At 38.4% G+C, this 12,363-nt stretch overlaps 2 protein-coding genes across 9 annotated transcripts in view; one reads left to right on the forward strand and one right to left on the reverse strand.

Moving 5' to 3' along the window:
• Window positions 1-1,915, reverse strand: part of MRE11 (MRE11 homolog, double strand break repair nuclease) — a 64,050-nt gene extending 62,135 nt beyond the window's left edge. For 2 of the 5 annotated variants that reach the window (XM_001498350.7, XM_070272635.1), the window contains exons 1-2: window positions 1,781-1,915; window positions 883-1,001 (exon numbers count right to left, since the gene is read on the reverse strand). In XM_001498350.7, coding sequence (XP_001498400.5) covers window positions 883-902 — 20 coding nt within the window. In that variant the 5' untranslated portion in view covers window positions 903-1,001; window positions 1,781-1,915. Of the gene's footprint in view, window positions 1-882; window positions 1,002-1,756 lie in introns of all 5 variants that reach the window. The other 3 variants (XM_014741245.3, XM_070272636.1, XM_070272637.1) reach the window with 3 other exon arrangements.
• On the forward strand, window positions 1,793-7,621 carry ANKRD49 (ankyrin repeat domain 49). 4 transcript variants are annotated; one of them, XM_005611517.4, is made up of 3 exons: window positions 1,793-2,078; window positions 4,593-4,944; window positions 6,137-7,621. In XM_005611517.4, the coding sequence occupies exons 2-3, from the start codon at window positions 4,690-4,692 to the stop codon at window positions 6,596-6,598; spliced, it is 717 nt and encodes a 238-aa protein (XP_005611574.2). In that variant the 5' UTR covers window positions 1,793-2,078; window positions 4,593-4,689; the 3' UTR covers window positions 6,599-7,621. The 4 variants fall into 4 exon arrangements, with proteins under 4 accessions (XP_005611574.2, XP_005611573.2, XP_023500437.1 ...); XM_005611516.4 differs by having other exon boundaries at window positions 2,026-2,190; XM_023644669.2 differs by having other exon boundaries at window positions 2,047-2,214.
• The last annotated feature ends 4,742 nt before the right edge of the window (window positions 7,622-12,363 follow it).

A 12,363-nucleotide genomic window follows, 5' to 3' on the forward strand; every position in this document is an offset into this window, starting at 1 on the left:
GATTTATCACACAATAAGGTGGCAGAAATAGGACTAAAATCCAGGATTAAAACTCAAGCTGTTTTCACTAAACCATAATGAACTTCAAAAAAAATTTTTATATATCTCTAAAGTTCAAATCTTTATATATTAGAGACTTTTCCAGCAGACTTCAAAACTGATATGCATACTGTTCTAATTGCTATATACACACAGGCGGTCAGAGTACTTTCACATCACATTACCTTACACTTCCATAGCAATCTATGACGTATTTTCACATGAATTTTCTCACTTAAACAGGAAAATTAATCTGAGAAAGTCATTTTTAATCCAATTATACAAGTGAAGAAATTGAGGCAAGGTTGAAAATTACTAATGTGCTCAAGGTCGCACAGTATCAATCAAGGAATTGAAAACAGGGTTGAAAGACTCCAAGTTTAAGGTTTTTTCACATAACTCTTTCTAGTCCTTTTATTTATTTTCATTTCAGTCAAATTCATTTCCAACTTATTCATTACTAGAGCATTACTCCTCTAAAACCCATCTTAAACCCATTTGAACTGGCTAGTAAGACTTAGTCATGAAAGCTCAAGAATATTTATAGCTTCAATATTTTAAGGCAAAACCTAAGAATATAAATTTATACACTATAGCAATGCACCAAATTACTGCAAGGCCCCAATCTATAGCTGCATATTATCTCTTAGTTAATAAACATTGTATGATCATATGAATTTTTAAACATTCCAAATAGTCTTTTTGATGACTAACACTTCTGTTCACAGGCAAGCTATTTATTTACTGCGAATTTATCAAATAAGTTTTCTTTTATGGTGACCATAGTTGATAGGCTATAGAAACCTAACACAACAAAGAAGATTCCAGAAGACAGGTTCTTACAGGGCATCTGCAGGACTCATTTCTACGGTCTGTCCAGCTCCTCTGGGACCAGTTTTCTCTCCAAAGTACTCCTGGGTCCTGTGCTCAAATATGTCAGAAAACTCACTCGATGCCAAATTCTAGCAAATTCCAAAAACAAAATTATATTATTATAAAACATTTTTAAAAAGCAGACTGGCAATTTTGGAAAAGTGTCTCATCTCATCTAAGCATCTACTATTATTTTTTAAGAGCTATGAAGAGAAAATAGACTAGAGCCATTCTAGTTTCACTACTATAATTAAGCTTATCTCCTATTTGCCTTTTCCATGCCCTATGGGAAACTAATGTTTGTAAAATGAATGGGCCAAAAGGGTCACGTACAGTAGGTGGGGTTTAGCACACGAACAACCCTGGATATGCAGAAATGGTTTAACTTGCATGCAAAGGCTACTCTAGAGCATGGAGGCGACCTCGTACTTCCTGCTCAAACACAGCATTTCTTAAAGGAATGGGCGTGCTTGTTTTGGAAAAGAAAGTCCCAAGTTAAAGCCAAAGTAAATACAGAAACACGTGGTCTGCGGAGAAACACCTTCAGGCGCCAGCAGAACCAGCGATAATGGCCAGGATATTCCGTAAGGAGCCACTGCCACCGCGAAATAACCCCTGCCATGTCCAGATTCCTGGTTTCTTGGAGATCCCAAGCCTCAACCCGCCCCACCGCCGGACTCTCTGAGGCCGGAACGCTGGACCCTCCAGAACTCCTCCCCAGCCCGCTCGGCCCATTCTTCCCAGAGCGTCAATCCATTCTGGGCTTCCTGCCAAGAATCCTGCAGTTAAAGGAGGCGGATACGATTCCCAAATTACCCCACACCTATACTCTCCAAAGCCCCACCCTCGAGATCCGAGGCTCTTTTACCCGGGATGACCCAGACTCGTAAGAAGAAAACCAACACCACGGCAACAGCTGGCGGGTGATAAACCGCTTGGCCCTAAACCTGAATTAGGCGGGCGAGAAAAGCAGCTCTTTCCCTCGCGATAACTCATCGATGACGTAGGCGCCTGAAGTCCTCTTCGGCTCTCATTGGCTGCCAAATGCAGTGAGGGAGCCGGGAAGGTAGCGGCGAGGCCCCGCCCTTGTGCCGGAGCCAATCCTGAGCAGCCGAGGGGACGAACCCCGGAAGCGAGGTTGGCGCCGACGGTTTTCCTGTGTATAGGTTGGTACTTTCGGTTGTTTGGGACCACGCTTTCTGGCCGCGTCCCGTCGCCTGAGAACTCCGGGGCCCATAGGAACGCGCGTCCTCTGTCGGCCCTGGCCGAACCCTGCAGGTCAGGCCGTGTCGTGGGTCCTCGGTATGGCTGGAGCGGTTTCTCCGCTCTTGGCTGTTTAAACGGAGGGCCGCAGGCGTGACTCCCGGGCCTGTGGAGTGACCAGCGGTGCCGGAGGGCCGGGGCTGGGGGCCTTCTCCCTCACTCCCACTCCCCTACGATAGAGCATTCGGACCCTCTAGTTTACAAGCCTTTGCCTGCTTCCCCTTATTGTCACCCTAGATCCCAGGTCCAGCACATCTGTATTCCTTTGTGCTGAAAGCAGTAAAATAATAGTGCAGTAAAAAAACGTGAAACTTTTGAGTTATAACCTAGGCTTTCAGTTCCATTGAAGGGGCCAAGATCTAGGGTGAGTTATTTTCGTCTATTCGAAACTCAGCGCCTTCACCTGTAAAATAGGGTTTATGGCCTCACCTGTCGCTGAGTTGTTTGTGAGGAGTTGGCATAGTTCTCTCTCAAAATGGAATGTGTCCTTTAAGAAACATACCCTATTTATCCCTAGTAGAACTTCATCAAGTGAGAATCTTGATAGACTTTTTAAATCCTCCATCAGGGAGATGAACCTGGGTTTGACTTTTTAAATTAAATCCACCAAGAAAATTTTATATGTCATTTATTGTATCTGGAGCAGTAAATTCAACATTTATAAAAAAAGAAAGGGGGGACATAAGATCTGTGCTGTAATGTTACTACATTTGATATAGTTAACAAGTGAACTCTACGTTATTTACCAATATTAAGTGTTTCATGAATTGATGTATGATCACTTTTGTGTTGAAAGGTTCAGGGAATTGTTTGAGAATAAAGAAAAAAGTGAGAGAAAGCAATCCTGATAGGGTCTCTCAATAGACTCTGAAAAGTTGGACAGGCCTCAGAAATCCTTTAGTACAGTACTTACATTTTACAATGAAGTAGCAGGCCCAGAGAAGGTAACAGTCATGAGTGATATATTTAAACTTGAGTTTAATGCTCTTGGCACTAATAATAAAATCTAATGCTGCATTAGGATTGTATACTATTAAACTTGTGAAATTAGGTAGGAAGAAATCAGTATCTTAGGGGTGTGACTAACTCTTGAACTTCTCAGAATCCATTCCAGGCAAAATCAAGTGCTAGGACTTTGCTTAAATTTAATTCTACAAATACATCTTAATGTCCACTGTGTATAAGTAGGCCATAAGTGTAAGTTAAATATAGTCTCTATCCTTAAGCTTTTAATCTTTTAAGAGACTAAAACAAGAACAAAATTAGTAGTGAAGTAAGATAATATGTAGCACAGAAACAGTGGAAACTAGAGAGAGATCTAATGTGGAGGATGAAGAAACTTAATGAAAGAAGTCACATCTTAGAAGGGCCTTGAAAGACTAATAAGGTTTCAACAAGTATAGTTGGAAGGCTGAGAAATGTTTTTAAAATATCTGTTATTCTCATTTTCTTAAATGAGTTAAAGTTTAATATGCTGTGTAACTCTTTAAGCTGATAATGGTTTCTAAGTTAATGTGGCAGCCTAGCAGAGGAAACATCACTTCCTTAAGGAAGCCTTCCCTAATCCCATAGGACTGGGTTAATTATGACCCTCCTGTACACTCACTGTATCTGGACATTGTCCTATCATAGCACGTATCAGGCTGTCTTTGCCAATCTCCCTGATTAGACAGTAAGCTTGTTGAGAGTGAGACAGGGATCTTGTTCATTCTTGAATCCCAGTACCCAGAGACTTTACATACTAGGCATTCTGTTGATATTTATTGAATGAAGGAGTGAATGACAGTCAAAATTCAGTTCCAAAACAAGAAGCCAACTAAGAACTGCAGTCTATTGATGAATAGGATTACTTTTTAAAGCAATGAATTTTCCTCAGCCTGAAATTATTAAAGTAGAAATAGAATAATTATTACAGATGTCATGATAAAGATGTCTGCATTAACGAGAGATTGGGACAGATGTCCTTTGGGGGCTATTCCATCTCTAAGAATCCCTGATTCTTTGAAATAGTTTTTTAGGAACCCGAAATTTTTCTTTCTGCTCTGTAGCATCTATGTGTCTAGTTTATAAAAATTGTGAATGTGCCTGTCTTTATTATATTAGTTCTAATTTAAAAGCTTCAAGCACTTATTATACTTAGCATAATATAATAGTATCTGAACCAATAGATTCAAAATAAATACAGTTATAACCATTGACTTAGTAGAAGAAAAAACAAAAAAATAAGGAGTATTAGACCATTAAAGATATAGATAACTGAAATCTATCAGTTCCAATATTTAGTGAATGTAAAGGGTGTCAATAAACACCAAAGAGTTTAGACAGGGTTTATTTGTGTATGCTTGCAAAACTTATCTATGCTGTTGATAGAGCCTCAGTTACTGTTTTGCTCATAATTTTTGTGTTTGTGTTTTCAGATCTTGATGAATAAAATAAAGCAGACATAATTCATCTCTAGAAAGATTATTTATACCCTGGCATTTGAAATGCTTTGTATTTAGAATAATAGTAAAAATGGAAAAAGAGAAGGTAAATGATGATGGAAAACCAGACTCAGAGGATTCCTTGGATTTTTCTGAACACTTTAACCAACTTGAATTGTTGGAAACACATGGACACCTTATTCCCACTGGTACCCAAAGTCTCTGGGAAGAGAATTCTGATGAAGATGACCAAGATGAAAAAACTGAAGAGTGGTATCAATTGCAAGAAAAAAAAATGGGAAAAGATCCAAGCAAATTGCTTCTTTGGGCTGCTGAAAAGAATCGGGTAAAAAAAAACACCAATTAAAGAGGAAACCATCATATAGTAGGAAAAGTATTAGATTTGGAGCAAGAAGACCTGTCCGTGAACCTCTGTTTGGTCTGTAACTTTGGGAAAATCCTACCATCTCTGAACCTCTGTTTTCTTATCTGTAAAAATGGCCACCATAATACCTGCCTCTTTTATACAAGAGTTTGAAGGTCAAATGAGGCAATGTACATGAAAGCATATAGTGAGCTACAAAGTGTTATATTAGGTATTTTGGGGGGCTTTAAAGGATAGTTAACTATAAAGATAGCAAGAAATCATCTACATTTTTAAAGCATTTATGTTAAGTCACTAGAATCATCCTAGAGACAAGTATCATTTAGGGAAGGGAGGATGGGAATTAACATTTATTGAATACCAACTATACCATGTACCTTTCTGCATTATTTGATTTAATCCTTGTATATCCTTATAAGATAGGTAAAGTTCTTTCCTTTTACAGATTAAGAAATTGAGGTTCATGTAGGATGATTGTACTTAATATCATTTGACTAAGTTCCCCCATGTCTGTGTTAGTAAACTAATAACTAAAAAGGTCTTGCATTTTGGGATAACTTTTTAATGCAAGAGCATACTGCATCCAACCAGAGGTTCATAGACAAAACTGAAAATCACTTCCTAAAAACATGTATCTGAGGTTGTTTTAGTTAGAAGGAATTGAGCTCTTTAATCTCTGGATTTCCTTGTTATCATTGTATTCTTCTGATAAAGAAGTTTATTTTTAAAAGTTTTATACTCTATGTATATTGGTGTGATAATCCTACTACAGAAAAATCAATCCATTATGTTTTCTTCACAGATTAAATATAAAATATTAAATACAGTTAGAGCCTGTATTATTCACCTAGGACTACAGCTTTTGTGCAATAAGCCTTACTTGGACCAGTAGTAAATGTATGGTTTGATATTCAGAGAATCACAGTCTTAGAATCAACAGCTTATGGTTAAGGCTAACTTGTTCATTCTTAAATCAGTTGCTCTCTGCCCCCACAAAAAGAAATCTTAAATAATTTTCATTTTATAGTCATCTGCTAACAAGTAAGTTTTTATTTAACTTGATTAGATCTTAATACCACCTATACAGTTTAATTTTCTTTGTGTACTGTTGAGTTTTGAGTTGAGTTTTTTAGAGACCTTTTTTTCCTTTCAGCTTGCTACAGTGCAGAGACTGCTTTCTGAAAAGGCCACTCATGTGAACACTAGAGATGAAGATGAGTATACCCCTCTTCATCGAGCAGCCTACGGTGGACACTTAGATGTTGTCCGTGAGCTGATTGCACAAGGGGCAGATGTTCATGCGGTGACCGTGGATGGCTGGACACCCCTGCATAGTGCTTGTAAGTGGAATAATACCAGAGTGGCTTCTTTCTTACTCCAGCATGATGCAGATATCAACGCCCAAACCAAAGGGCTCTTGACCCCTTTACATCTTGCTGCTGGGAACAGAGACGGCAAAGACACCCTGGAACTCCTCCTGACCAACCGCTACGTCAAGCCCGGTCTGAAAAGCAGCTCGGAGGAAACTGCATTGGACATCGCCCGGAGGACGGGCATCCATCACTACCTCTTTGAAATTGTGGAAGACTGCACGAATTCTTCACCTCGGTCTTAACGGTTCTAAGAATTTTCTTCAGTTTCCAATTACCAGTGCCTCCTTTGTGTGAGATATAAAATATCCCTGTAATACAAAGTTGACATCAAAAGTCTTACTCCAGAAATTCGGTGGTACTCATTATGATGTCCTTCCAAGTGAATTGCCTGACCTTGGTGTCAAACTGTATTTGCAAGTTGTTTCGATATATCTTTAATGATTTCTGTGGAGTTTGATCAGAAATCATTTTAACTTAACTATACTTAAAAACTTGTCATGGGTTGTACAGAAAACTAATGGTATTTTTGGTGCTGATCCAAGGGAAATGTATTTTTAAATATCCCCATCTTGGATCTTTGTTGAGTATTTAGTATATAGATATGTATTTTTATAAGGTAAGGTAACTCAGAATTTAATTTAAAAGTCTTATTTATACTGATGCAATTCAGCTGTCTTCTCTGCATTACCATAGCCATTTGCTTTCATTTTAAACCATAAGAACTAACATATTAGTGACTTGAATCTTCATAAGTTAAAGAAGCATCAAGAAACATAGATCTTTGTCTTTTATGACCTAGACGATTTTTGAGTGTTCAATCCATGAACGTTATATACTGCCTCCCCTACCACAATTCACACAAGCCTGTGGACAGTCCTACCTCACCCTGGTCAACCTACCTAATCCTTATTCTACTGAGGAGTCAACATGACCTTTTAGACATGCACGCAACTATTCCTTGATCCAAGAGGTCATAATATATCTGCTGTCCAGCTAGTTTTACCTGCCTAATCCTGCTGATTTGAGCACTGCTCATATAATCTCTCAAGTTCACAGGAAATGTTGATTTTCCAGGGTCCTCATTTTATACAAACCATACAAAGGCAAAGTGACAAGGGAAATGGAATTCTAAGAGTTGGGGGATGATTATTACATTGGGGCTAGAACCACAAAGTGGCTCAGGCTTTTTAAAAAGCAACAGTGTAGATAGTGACAAAAGCATAAATAAAAATATTCAAAAAAATAAAAGTTTCAAACAACAAAAAGAGGCCTGAATTCTTTTTTTACCTGTGTGTATCTTCCTTGGCTCCATAACATATTTATTCTTCCAACATACATTTATTTAGCACTTCTCTCTGTTTGTCCAGCAGCACTTTCCTGTAGACTACCTAGCCCTCTGTGACTACTCCCAAAGGGTTTTCTCTTCTCAACACCAGAAACTAACATGCTAGAAAAAGGAAACTATACTAATGGTCCTTTTCTTCAGTTACATTTTTTAAATGTCCATCAAAGTTTATCTCTTTTGAGCCAGCCCATGTGACCTAATCACCCTAGACTAAGCAATAATGTTATTTAATCAAATATGTCTGGTAGGTTTTAGGTTAGAAGAAAATTGGATCATCTCAGAAGAGTTAAAGATAATATATAAACTGAATCATTGTGACAAACAGGATCTCAAGAGTTAGGAAAGTTTCAGTTATTTTGTGATCTCTGGCTAAAAGATAACTCGCTTTCAGAGTATCAACATCTGTGACACAACGGTTTTGGCAGAAAGTGAGGGGTTGCTTTCTGTTTAATCTCTCACAATTTAGTGATACTAAATGACAGGTACAGCTGATAGACAGTGATGGTAGAATAGGAGCCCAACTATCCCAGTAGACCACTAAACAAGGCTGCCTAGTTATCTGAAAGTCACAGAGCCTGTGGCTCCTATCTTACTTGGAAATGAGTTGCATCCATGATTTTAAGACGTTTTCCACCTAAGTATGGGGCCAAAGAAGCCGCCTTATTTCTGACAAGGAGCTGAGATGTGACTGCTCCCTTGTTTTCGGGCCTCAACACTCAACCAGTGCTAGGGAGCAGACTTTACATATAAGAGAAATGTCTTCCATCCCTGAGGGCAGAATTTGTATTGTTTCCTTTTCCTTTCCTTAGTATTTACTAGACTATTCACAGAGGGCACTCACTAATTGTGCTTTTGACTATTATTACTTACCTATACTTTCCAGTCTGCTTTAAGAAAGCTAACTAGCTCAGTTTGCAAGCAAAACTGTCTCTAATCCTGTAGAGTTTATCCAAAGATTTATTTTAAAATAAAATTTATGTTTTTCATAACTAAGGGCTTAATTGTGATTAACTTATATGCTTGAGGAAAAAGTATCTTTTTGTCATTGTTCAAGGGACACATCATAATTCATAGGCCCACAGTGAAAGTTGGCCTTGCATTCTGGCCCACAGCCTACCACAGTGATGGGATTTAGGGTCTTTATATTACAGGTATGAAAGTATCCATTTCTTTCTTTTCTTTGGCGTCTATTTTCGTATCTACCACTATGCTGGAAGATCATGATCAAAAGAGGCCCAGAGAAGTGACACTCGCTCCGAGACTTATGTCCCATGCCGAAATCAAACTTCAACACATAGTACCATATTGACCCTACCTGAAATGGCTCTAGGAATTTGTAGAACTGCTTTGGCTCAGGGAGGTACAAAATATGATCACAAAATCATTGATTATGCCTTTTTTGTAATTAGTTTATCCTGGGATGCTCTAGTCCCTCTGTAGGATTACCAGCTGACCATTCAACGTGTGCAATATGAAGTACCTTCTCTAAAGGGAATTTAAGATGTGTGTTTATTTAAAGTTCAGAAGACAGTAAGCTAAGAAGGCTTGAGTGTAGCCTATTGATGTTTAAAATTCTTGAAAATTTCCCTTTGAAACCCTAAACTTTCACTTCTAGGAACCTAAGTAGAAATGATCTAAATCAGTGCCATCACACAGAAACATAATGCGAGCCACATATGTAATTTTACATTTTTTTCTAGTAGCCGCATTACAACAAAAACAGGTGGAGTTAATTTTAACAATGCACGTTATTTAACCTAATACATCCAAAATATTCATTTCAACATGAGTTAGATACTAAAAAATTATTGAGATATTTTACTTCTTTGTGTGGTAAGTCTTCAAAATACACTATGTATTTTATGGCACATCTTCAGTCAGACTAGCCACACTTGCCTAGTGGCTGCTTCATTGAACAGCACAGGTCTGGATGCCTAAAACATTCCCTGACGGCATAGCAGAATGGTTAGGAGGAGCATTAAAATTTGAGCCGGACAAAACTGGGTTCAAATCCTGATTGCCACCTATGTGTGACTTTGGGCGAATAACCTCGGTTTTCTCATATGTAAAATGGAGATAATATCTATCCTGTTACAGTTTTATAAGGAATAAATGAGATATAATGTGGATAAGGTTCCTATTACATGGTAGGTACTCAAAAACAGGTCTTGAGTGGTCCCTTTACTCAGCATTGCAAGCAGAAATGCCCTTCGTGTTTTAGATATTTGGTTCCTTGAAGATCCCCAAGCTCTCCCTTTATATTTCTATAGTTCTCTCTGATGACTTTCCAGTAAAATATGCCGCACAGAGCTGCTTTCAAGATCCAAACACCTCCACTCCTAGAAGAAAATGCATACCCCGTCTTCAAAGTTCCCTGCCAGATATCAAAGGTCTCCAACAGAAGAAAAAACTCAAGCAATAAGCAAAATAAAACAAAAGAATTTCAGCCGATAATTACAAGGACTTGAAGGAAATGAGATTCTGAAAGAAAATGTGTTTGAGAGTGGATCCAGGGCCTTGAAACTAAGAATGGTTATTGCTCGTTCTACATGCGGCTTCTTGATGCCTATCAAATGAGTTGCTCTTTAAATTCATATCTAATTTTTTCCCTTTTTCAGGTTGGGTCTTGTTAACGCTGAGCAAGTAGAATAAAAACACAAAGACATTCATTTTTGGTTTATCACTTTATCCAATCGAAACTCACATACATGTAATAGTTCTCACTACGAAATTTAATGACATTGCCACGTCCACCAGAGGATCTCAGAGTAGCAGGATTTGTAGGCCAGAAAATCTGCTTAATGAAATAAATAGCTTATATAAATCTGAAAGCAAACTGCTACCTAATTTGTTTTCTTCCTTCCTTTTCTATTATAATATGTTCAGCATTTCCTCTCTACTCGATGTACAGTACTTGGAAATTAGAAAAACGTCTTTGGAGAGTGAATGTGAGTTCATAAGGAGCACTGTCTCCTGAGCCGTCATTCGAGTTCCCTTTTCAGATACAGCTGCCTTAAACAGAGGCAATTTTTAGCAACCAAAAAAGTAAGAAAGTGAGCCTTCCGTCATTAAAAATCAGGTTTTTCCAAACCCCAAATTTAATAACTCATGAAGAAAACATGTCCTGATTGAAGGCACAAGCTCTGGAACCAAGACACAGCTCTGCTGTTAGAATCATGGAAAGACCTGATACAGAATCAGATCCTTCAGTGCATGTACCAGAGGAAAGCACCAGAGTTCAGGGGCCGGCCCAGTGGCACAGCACTTAAGTGCGCACATTCCACCCCGGCAGCCTGGGGTTCACCGATTTGGATCCTGGGTGCAGACATGGCACTGCTTGGCAAGCCATGCTGTGGTAGGCATCCCACATATAAAGTAGAGGAAGATGGGCACGGATGTTAGCTCAGGGCCAGTCTTCCTCAGCAAAAAGTGAAGGATTGGCAGTAGTTAGCTCAGGGCTAATCTTCCTTAAAAGAAAAAAAAAAGCACCAGAGTTCAGATTTGCTTTCACGTGCTTTTGTATATTTCTCATTTGAAGATATGCAAAGCTTACAAAAAGACTCAGAAGGAAGAAAAAGATGTTAGTGTCCTTTCACTCATTCTTTTGATTTTAATCTTCACCCTTAGACAATGAGGAGGTTTTGGAGTCCATCTAGAAAGATAGTTGCATGTCAGGGTTTCTCACACTATTGACATTGGAGTCAACTCCTTTGTTGTTGGGGCATCCTGTGCATTGTAGAATACTTAGCAGTGCTCTTGGCCTCTACTTACTAGATGCCAGTGGCACCTCCCACTACCCCTCCCCAGTTTCAACAACCGAAAATGTCTCCAGACATTGCCAAATGTTTTCTGCTATCATCAAAAATCTCTAAGGCAGGAAATTCCATAATATGAGTAGCCTCAAAGTTCTTTTATTAGCATGCAATTAAATTTTATTTAAAGTGCATGTCTTCCTTAGATTCCAAATATTCATCAGTGTACGTTCAAAAATTAATCATTGATTCTATTTTAAATTTTAGTATTTTATTAATGACATAAATATATTAAAAAATTGGGCTAAAACATACAATTGTATGTAGAAAACATAGAACTCTTTGTCATTTGTAAGAAAAATTCACTTCCTACTCCCAAGGTTTGACCTCTAGGAAATATACCCCTTAGGTCAGATGAGTTTATTTTTAGAGAAATTCTAACTTCTGGGTATTAATGGAGATGATAATCAAATCCTGATTTTTAATAGGTTGCACCATTACAAATGTAAACTTTTTATTGCATTGCTGTATAAAATACTACAGCAGTCTCCTCTTATCCACAGTTCCGCTTTCCAAGGTTTCCGCTACTTGTGATCAACCCCAGTTGGAAAATATTAACCGGAAATTCCAGAAATAAGCAACTCATAAATTTTAAATTGCATGCCATTCTGAGTAGCATGATGAAATCTTGTGCTGTCCCACTCCGTCCTGCCTTGGATGTGAATCATCCTTTTGTCCAGCATATCCACGCTGTCCACACTACCTGCCTGTTAGTCACTTAGTAGCCATCTGGGTTATCAGATTGAATGTCCTGGTATCACAGTGCTTGTGTTCAAGTAACCCTTATTTTACTTAATAATCCCTAAAGCACAAGAGTAGTGATGCTGGCAATCCGGATATGCCAAAGAGA

Source organism: Equus caballus, chromosome 7, assembly GCF_041296265.1.
Source record: "Equus caballus isolate H_3958 breed thoroughbred chromosome 7, TB-T2T, whole genome shotgun sequence".
Lineage (NCBI taxonomy): Eukaryota > Metazoa > Chordata > Mammalia > Perissodactyla > Equidae > Equus > Equus caballus.